At 42.3% G+C, this 9,883-nt stretch overlaps 2 protein-coding genes across 2 annotated transcripts; both read left to right on the forward strand.

The window, feature by feature from the left end:
- The first annotated feature begins 1,262 nt into the window (after positions 1 to 1,262).
- On the forward strand, positions 1,263 to 1,568 carry LOC141257569 (uncharacterized). Its single transcript, XM_073672228.1, has one exon. It carries the CDS (start codon positions 1,263 to 1,265, stop codon positions 1,413 to 1,415), a length of 153 nt encoding a protein of 50 aa, XP_073528329.1. The 3' UTR covers positions 1,416 to 1,568.
- A 35-nt stretch (positions 1,569 to 1,603) lies between these two features.
- On the forward strand, positions 1,604 to 8,286 carry MKKS (MKKS centrosomal shuttling protein). The gene is made up of 4 exons (XM_073672222.1): positions 1,604 to 2,596; positions 4,259 to 4,434; positions 5,125 to 5,235; positions 6,849 to 8,286. Exons 1-4 carry the CDS (start codon positions 1,606 to 1,608, stop codon positions 7,287 to 7,289), a joined length of 1,719 nt encoding a protein of 572 aa, XP_073528323.1. The 5' UTR covers positions 1,604 to 1,605; the 3' UTR covers positions 7,290 to 8,286.
- The last annotated feature ends 1,597 nt before the right edge of the window (positions 8,287 to 9,883 follow it).

Consider the following 9,883-nt stretch of genomic DNA (forward strand, 5'->3'; position numbering starts at 1 on the left):
GATGACAGTGGGCAGCAGTGGAGAGGCAGGGCTGGAGCAGCACGGCGTAATTAAGGCTGATTATTGAATTTTACACACAACAAAATCCTTAAACCCCTTTAAGATTTTTCAGAGGGTTTCTCTTAACTGGATATATTTCTTATTAGGCCTTATAGACATCATTGGAGCCCCCTGTATTCACCATAGTGCATGTTATGTTAGGATGGGAACATTCTGTGCTTATGGCTATCGGTGGACGCGTATAGTCAGAGGTTATGTGCCCAACAATGGCCAAAGTCAGGATGAATGACTGATCTATCTATGTATAATACATACATAATATTTTAAGCCTTTTTTGGGTGCTTTGCTGTAAAGGAATATATAGTCCAGCAAAAGGCACATGCCTGCCAAACGGAGCCCAAAAGTACGGTTGGCTTCCTCCTAGTGAATGGGAATGCTCCTGATATATCCGAGACAAAGCGCAATTACCCTTAGGGTGGAGTCAGACAGGACAGCCATATAAATCAGACCGCTGTCGCCGCTCTCCCGACCCGAGCATGACATCTTCATAGAAATCTATGCAGCGGTCATGCTCGGGTCTGGAGACCTGCCGCCCAGTCCATGCACTGCGGTTTGATCTTGGTCATACTTATACGGCCGTCTGACTGCGCCCCTACTCTGCGTTTCCTATCTAGTGGCTATAATGTATAGCTGCCTATATCTTATCCTAGTCATACCAGCCGATGGCTCGGGGGTTTTGCAGCTTTTCTGCAGAGTGCCCCATAGTACAGAAGGGGTTGTCCAGCTCTCAGCCTTATAATTGTTGGTTCACGAGTACTTCACTAATTTTGTAAAAGACCCCAGTAGTTCCTGACATGTACATCTATAAAATGTATGGCATATCATTGAATATTCCATCACTTTGATTGTTATGGATACAACCTCTGGGACTTGCACTGATCCCGAAAATGAATCTGTCACTGTGTTATTTCAGTGCTGCAGCCCCCTTAACAGTTTCCTCTGCCATTCTAGTGAATAGTCAGAAAATCAGAGTGAAGAGTCAGCGTTGCAGCTTTTTATACTTTTAGAATCATTGGGGTCCCAGAGATCAGATCCCCATCATGGTTTATCCTAATTATCATTTTACAGATTGCTTTAAACAAAATTCACAATAGTTTTTGTATTGGAGAATGAATGTTGAATTAAACGTAATTGTGATTTTTTTTTTTTTTCTTTTAGATTTTTTTTAAATCTGCTCTTCTTGACCTGGAAGCAAAGGTGAAATGAAGCAGAAATCATTTTTGCGGAAGAATTGGTTCTGGGTCGCGGGGATATCTTTTCTAGGCATTCACTTTGGGACGTATTTTATTCAAAGAGTTGCAAAGAGTTCTGCTAGAGAAACTGTGGCCATCAGAGATACTAAAAGCAGCGACTGAACAGACTGCCTCTTATACAGCCGTGCCACTGGATAAGTCACAATTCCCCAATGTTCATGCTCTCAGTACTTGCCAGCGTACATCTGTAATGTCACACATTTCCCCCCCATGTTGGTGTAAGATTAATAAATTATATGATTTTTAAATCCTAAACTGATTTAGTTTTCTTGAGGAATAGGAATTTGACATAATGGAAAGAGTTGAACAGAAAAAGCAGTCGTTGTGTAGTGCCGGCCCCGTAACCAGTGCATCGCTCAGGCAGGCACTGAGTGTGATACAGATGATGGTGACCTCATGCTATGGCCCGTATGGACGACTGAAGCAAATTCATAATGATAGTGGGGGGTATGTTACCACGACATCACAATCCTCTGCCTTGCTCGGTGGGATTTCGGTCACTCATCCTGCACTACAGTTACTAGTCGCCTCCATCCGTAATCATATCGCTGCCTTCAGTGATTGTGGACTCTTTGCAGCAATTCTTTGCTGCAACTTGATTGACAGGTGCCTGAGATTACCGGTCTCTACCCACAAGGTGATTAAATTACACGAGAGTCTTATGGACATGTGTTTTACTTACCTGAAGTCAGAGGACTGTGCTTGCAGAGTCAATGTGGATTTTAGCCACAGCAAATCGCTGCTTGCCCTAACCCGTTCCGTTCTTTGTAGCAAGCCAGCCTGCATGATGACCATAAAAGAAGTAGATTATGTCAGTCTACTGATTGTAAAAGCTTTTCTCTACAAAGTGCCCAATGTGACCAGTCCCAATCACCTGTTAGGAAGAACCCTGATCGTGGCTGTAGAAGGAGCAAGCGTTATGGACTCTGCCTTCGTCCCTGGCGTGCTCATTGAAGCGCCAGCCCGCAGTTGGAGCAGAACGAGACCTTCTTCCAGACCGCCCCCAACCACCATTAAGTTGGCCTTGTTTTCGGGGTCGTTATGTGGAGAATTCAGTGATACAGGAGATGGCACAGTGGAAGTTATGGCTGGTGTAGATCCAGAAAAAGTAATGTTGGACCAGTTGATTGATTTAGGGAGACAGCTAGTGAATGATCATGTGCAAATACTTTTGTGTCAAAAAGTGATCCACCCGTCACTGAAGCAGTATTTGAAGGAGCACGATGTCTTTTCCTTGGACAGATTAGGAGCAGCCTTGATGAAACCATTAAGTGAAATGACAGGTAATAACATAGTGATGTACTTATACAGTATAAAATGAGCTCCTTGTACTACTAGCTATGAAGGATTTCTGACCATGCCAGACTTTATTGTTTTTGAGAGGTCAATGATTGCACTAATTATTCAATTTTTCAAAACTGGATATACACTTACAAAAATAGAGGGTTTTTTTTGGGGGGGGAGGGATTGCATTAAATTAGTTGTGCAAGATTGGAAAAACTTGGCTAAAAGCAGTGGCACTTATAGCCACAGATCTGTGTCTGACTTCATGGGCAATTGCTCCACACAGCCAGGCAAACCTGCAGGTCAACTACTTTTTCTGGAAGAAAACTGCTGTTTAAGGCTTCGTTCACACATTGATTTTTTTATTATTCTTTTCTCCTTTTAATGTTTGGCTTAAAAATAGCCATGTATTTTTAGTTGTTTTTGCATTTTTCATTATGGCCATCTTTCAAGTCCAGTAGCAAACCCTTTAATAAAAATGCTTGCAGAAATGCCATATAAACAGTGGAGGGAGGAGAATTTGTTATTTATGTTTTTAAAGGAAACCTGTCGGGAGATCCGGCTGGGCTGCTCAAGCTGCAGGAAACCTAAATCCGACACTGACTTGTAAAAGCGGATGGGGACAACGTGTCTAGGCTGACTAGTCCTAGATGCAGTTCCCAGTCGACTCCTTGCCAACCCGCTTCCCTTGATTGACTGGTCTTTCACTTCACACCCAAGGAGAGGCTGGCCATTGGAGGAGAATGGGGTTGGGAGAAGCCACCAGGGTCCTGCCTCTTTGGCTCCAATGGTGTATAGGAAAAAGACCGATCAAACGGTCGAAACATCGATTTATGGATTCTGTTTTGTCCTGCCTTGCCGTATAAGGGTTTATTATCATTTAATAAAACATCTATAATCACATCTATTGGAGTGCCGAAGTTCTATTTATACCTTACATGCAATAATGTAGCCAGTGCCTGATTCTTCTGTCTGTCGTTCGGGCAGAATGAATCTGCTGTCAGATTCACCTGTTTAATCCCTTGTATACCTCTGTATTGTCGTAGCAATAATAGAGGTACTAACGTAGAAAACAGTCCTAACTACCACAACAACCCCTAAGCACCCTGCAGTCATGGAAGGAAGGGGGTGAGAGCGCGATGGTGTGACACAGAGCCTTTCTTTTTGTCTAACTGTTTAGATGCTGTGGTCTTAATTGACCACGCCATCTATGGGGTTAAAACCTTACAGACTGGTGTTGACTTTATACCAAATCCAGCAGCCCCACATATGGACCATGCTAATGTGATTAGTTAACATAGGATTGCCTAGACAGCATGCAAATATATCCTTCTTCCAGTTGCTCTAATAATTCGGTCTAGTTTTCATTCTTTTAATTGAAAGGTAGTGGCTCTCCTTGCAGAAGTTCAACTTATATTTGGAGTTTTGCAGGCAATGCTTAATCTGGGGAAAAAAATATGCACATTAGCTCTCCTGCAGAGAGCAACCTCCCCAGTACCACCTACGGATAGCTACCCTTTATGACAATAAAACTTAACTAGGGGTATCTCTGGAGTGGAGCTAAATCATTTACAGTCCTCTAAATGAATACTTTACATGGCACAATGTTGTGTACAATTCTGTGCTTTAGACCATTGCCTTTTTTTCTCCTTTTCTCACAGGTGCACAGCCTGTCGCTTCTCTCTGCCCGGTGTCCTCTGCTTGTTATGGCCACCTCCAGCAGATCAGTGAAGTGTCCTATGGGAATAAGCAGTACCTGCATCTTCTCCCTGATTCCACTGCTGTGTGCAGTATTGTGCTCTGCAACCGGAATGAGACCTCCCTAAAAGAGCTCACGGTAAATTAGTTACAAAGGGAACTACATGAGAACATATTAATCTGATCAGTGTTGTACATATAAGGAAGAGTAATCGGGTCGCCCCCTTTACACATCAGGCCATTGTACCTGGGCAGATAACAAAGGGGCCACTTCACTCCAAAAAGATTCTTGATCAGTGGACTCCTCCATTACCCCTAAAATGTCCTAAGATCGTGTAATTTCTTACCCTTTAAGCTGGGGATTCGTACTGGAATTTTTCTGCTTTTAGATGGGGTGTCGAGGGAATAAAAATTCTTTGTAAAGGGCTCAGAGTGATGTTAAAAAACAAACAAACAGTAAGTAATACCCTAACCTATTCTCTGTAACTCTTGTTCTGATCGTTTACCCAGTCATGCCAGTCCTTACTACCTGGTCCTGTATCAGCACAACAGAAATGCCTACTGTGAGCCAATCATCACAGTGGAGATCCTCCTCACCCCTGTGATTGGCTGATCGGCATTTCTGGAGTGTTGAGATTGGACCAGGAATAGAGACGAGAGGGTCCGGGTAAATTGCAGGTGATCAGCAAGGTTATTGCACCTCTTATTTTTTTTCTTTATCTCTCATTTTTATCATCAGGACGACCCTATTAATTGACGTGCTGTTTGCCTTTTGTAGTGAGGAACAGTTTCTCAGTTTCATCATTTTTCGCTCATCTTCCCTTTCCAGCGAACGTGTCAGACAGCTGAGCACACTTTAAATCTTCTTCTTAAGGATCCCTGGCTCCTGCTCGGTGGGGGATGCACTGAAGCGCACGTGGCTGCTTATATCCGTTATAAGGTACATGGTCATAAACAGAAGAAAAACAGCTTATTATAATTTGGCATATTATTGTAATACGGAGTTGTAATTTAGTAGTTAAAGGGATTGTTTAGCTTTAGTCTAAATCTCTTTCATGTACCCTATTAGGGAATAATGGGTAAACAAAAAGAAGTCCTCTGTTCAGGATCCTGATCTCTTAGGTGGGAGAGTGGCTACAAACAGCGTCTATCGGGCTGAGGTCACATATATCCGTTGAGTTCAGTTATTATGTGCCAGAGCTGGCACCACTGAGGACATTTTGGTGCACACAACTGATGCCCCCCAGCTGCAAAACTGATTCTATAGGAAATTTCAGATTGCGGCTTTTTTTTTTTTTTTTTTTTTATTAAACTGGAGGAAATTATGACAGGAGTGCAGGACTTGTATAAAGGAGGTCTCACTATGGAGAATCTGTCCTTTCTTGTATTACTGTGTGATACTTAAATGGGTTTTTTCGGTCTTCTGATGCTGTCAGGAGTCTCTGGTATTGCTGGCGAGAGCGAGCTATCTGATTTGCATACCAACTAGAAGTGCCCAGCCTTACGTACTTCACTTGTAATGAGCGAGACAAAGCACGTCTAGTTGGAAGGTGCCTGCAAATTACTTGAAGTCACGTGGCCACCCACTCTCACCGGCAATATTGACAACCACGCTATAATTGATTCAGACTTTTATCAGAAGACCTAACAACCCCTTTAAAAAGGAATCTGTCGTCCCAAAATGCAAATTAAACCGTTATATAGGGAACTAAGCCTAGATAAAAAACACTCATATTAAAAGTATATATATCATTGCTCTAATTACTTTAAAAACTTGTTTTATTCCATATACAAATGAGGGGACTTCGGTGCACCCTTGGCGTGGCCAACAGCTCAATGGACCGTTCGGCTTCCCTCAATTTGCCTGCTGAGCAGTTCCCTTGACTCTGACCTCTGCCTGATCCCTAACCGCGACCCTGACAGCAGCCACACCTTCAGTATACTCATACACCCAGAAGGGTAACAAGCGGCCTCAGATAGGACGGAGAGGATCTGTTATGTGTTCCTCCTATGTTCAGTGCATCACAGAATAGGTCAGTGTCAGCGCTGAGATTAACCTATTCTGTGATGCACTAACATAAGAGCTGTATGTGACTGATCCTCTCCGCCCTTTCTTCATCTCTAAAGCCGCTTGTTACATTTATAGGCAATGAAGAAGCGTGCGCTGTCAGAGGTAGGGGAACTGCTCAGTATGGCAATTGAGGGGGTCATAATGGTGCACCAAGCTCTTGGCCACACCAAAGGTGCACCGAAGCCCCCTCATTTGTATACGGAATAAATTGAATTTTATAAGCAATTACAGCAATGAAATATGTACTGCTTATATTATTTTTATAGGGACTAAATCCCCTATATAACTGTTTAATTTGCATTTCAGAGGTGTTAGACTCCCTTTATTTTCCCCTGTGGTGGCGCTGCAGGGGAAATGATCCCTTACTGCCAGGTTTCTGCACAGATCACAGTTGATTGCTGGGGGTCCTATCTTTTGGGATTCTCCCAGACCTGGTTATTATCATGTATTTGAGGTAAATGTAGTATGTGTTATATTTTCAGATTTCCCGTATTCCCAGCAGGCATCTTGAAGAGCTGAGGTGTACAGCGTCTGAGTACAAGCTGGCGGCTGACTGCTTCTGCTCCGCATTCGAGGCCGCTGCTCGAAGTCTGGAGCATGATGGCGGAGACATCATTACAGATTTACAGGACGGACACGTCTGGTCTATACCTCCTGAGGCCAGTAATGGTGAATACGCAGAAGCTGTGCATATGTGTGGCTGTCGGCTTCTCCACAAGAGAGAGGATCTACAGTGGTCTGTGCTTGGAAGCCCATGTCTGCCATTCAGCCCCCGAACTCGCACAGAAGTCTCCCCAGTCTTACTAGCCAAAGACACTCTGATTTTAGATAGCTTCACTGCAAAGTGTAATGGTATAAGGGTGGCTGTGGACACGACGGGGCTCATCTTGGATCTGGCATACGTTGTTAGAGATACAAATTAATATAAAAAATTAAAACTTTTTTCATCCTGTAAGAATTATTACTTTTCTGAGTACAAATCCATGATTGAAACAATGAATCCACATGTATCTGGTCAAAAAGATCTACAGCTCCTTAACCCCTTCATGACCGGAGCTTTTTGCTTTTTCGTTTTTTGCTCCCCTTTTCCCAGAGCCATAACTTTTTTATTTTTCGGTCAATATGGCCATGTGAGGGCTTATTTTTTTCGGGACAAGTTGCACTTTTGCACGACATCACTGGTTTTACCATATGTTGTACTGGAAAACAGGAAACCTTCCAAGGACAGTGAAATTTTTTTTAAAAAAATGCAATTCCACAGTTGTTTTTTGTTTTATTTTTTTTTTTACCACGTTCACTGAATGCTAAAACTGACCTGCCATTATTATCCAGGTCATTACGAGTTTATAGATACTAAACATGTATAGGTACTTTTTTATTTAAGTGGTGAAAAAAAATCCAAAGTTTGCTAAAAAAAAAAAAAAAAACGCCATTTTCCGAGACCTGAAGCGTCTCCATTTTCTGTGATCTGGGGCCGGGTCATGGTTTATTTTTTGCGTGCCGAGCTGACGTTTTTATTGATACCATTTTGGCGTAGATAAGATGTTTTGATCACCCATTATTGCATTTTATTGCAATGTTGCGGCGACCAAAAAAACTTAATTCTGGCATTTCGAATTTTTTTCTCATTACACCGTTTACCGGATTAATTTTTTTTTTTTTTATTGATCGGGCGATTCTGAACGCAGCGATACCATACATGTATCCCATCAAGGACAATACTGGAAGGAGTTTGTATGTCTGCCCCCCCGTGTTTCCGTGGGTTTCCTCCGGGTTCTCCTATTTCCTCCCACACTCCAAAGACATAGTGATAGGGAATGTAGATTGTGAGCCCCAATGGGGACAGCGACGATAATGTATGTAAATTGTCTGAATTGTAAAGCGTTGCAAAATATGTTGGCACTATATAAATAAAAAGACTCTAAAAAAAAATTATTATTATGTGTATGTGTGGGGTTTTTTATACTGTTTTATTTTGAATGGGGCCAAAGGGGGGTGATTTAAACTTTATATATATTTTTTTTAAAAAATGTATTCTTAAAAACATTTTTTTTTTACTTTTTGCATGCTTCAGTAGTCTCCACGGAGAGTAGAAGCAGCACTTGTCTGATGAGCAGATCAATTTCATATCGATGAGCATCCAAGCACTATGGTGCCGGCCAAACATAAATGGGGAACAGCTAAATTGGAGCTGAGTTCTAGTCATTGGCAACAGCCATTGCACAGTGAATGGAGCCTATGCTGTCGGCCATCATAGATGTGTGTTAATCCCTAAATAATTTAACACAGAACTTGCTGCAAATCCACTGTGAATTCATGGCAATTCCATATGTGTTACATGTGGATTTTGCTACGTAATTGCTATCGTTTTCATCGCCACCCCATCCGCGTGTATATCACTGAAATTGGCTGTGGATTCACATTCACCAAATCTGAACTTGCCCTTTGCCAACCCCATAGGGTGTCAGAATTCCAGTTGTCCTTCTACAGTTTGACCACTAGTGGCTGCTATTGTTCACCTTAATAATTGTGCTGAAATCCCACTCCTTACCACTGGAGGCTGCTGTTGTGTTCTGCAATTGTCCTTTACTAAAATGGCAGATTCTGAACCTGTGGGATCCATCTTGTTTCCTGTTTGGGCCTACTTTGAAGCCGCATGGATCTCTCACTCATTGCTTGAGTATTGTGTCTAGCTGTTAGCCTAGTTTCCAGTCTCCAAGCTCCTGAACATTCTTATCTAGATTGTTCTGACCTATCTATCGGATTGTTTCCTGCAACTCCTTTTGCTAACTACAAGAACTTCTACTACTGTTTTCTGTTCTGCTCGTGCTCCTTCGGCCACTGGTTCCCAGCAGTACTACGCCAGTATAATAACATAGCGGCACATCTATTATCTTATATTTTCTCTTTTCATGGTCCACTCCTGATTTCTAAAAAAATATCTGTGAGAAAGTAAGCTTGTCCTTTAAGTGATAACACAATAGCTTTGAAATCCTGCCATTTGTGTGTCAACATGCAAGTATTTTCCAAAATAACATGGACAGAAAGCTAAGATGTCACTATCTATACTATAAAAACTATACTCCCGGACACATTCCAACTAGATGGACGCAGCCTTGCTCAAAGCCGGAAACAGTCTAGTCTGAATGTGACCAGGAGTATGCATATCGCCTACAGTGCAGTGCACACAATGTGAGGACTCTCAAGTCTGCAGTCAAATAGAATGACTGCAGACTTGTAGATTGGACAACCCCTTTAGGCCTATTACTAGATAACCCCAAATCCACCAATCACAGCAGATGATGTTACAACTCCCCTCCCTACACAATGACATCAGCCCAGTTTGGAGCATGCTCAGAAAACCCTTCCATACAACCAACCAGGGTCTAATGGTCATTTAAATGTTGGAACTCCTACAAGAAAAACTTTTCAGTCTTTTCCACGGACAGCGCTTGTACCTTTAATAGTCTATGGAGTAGTTCACATGTTTGAGTATTTTTGCTGACCAAAGGGTCCG

The sequence above is a fragment of the Phyllobates terribilis genome, unplaced genomic scaffold (assembly GCF_046119375.1).
Source record: "Phyllobates terribilis strain yellow unplaced genomic scaffold, ASM4611937v1 Scaffold_3__8_contigs__length_932513732, whole genome shotgun sequence".
NCBI lineage: Eukaryota > Metazoa > Chordata > Amphibia > Anura > Dendrobatidae > Phyllobates > Phyllobates terribilis.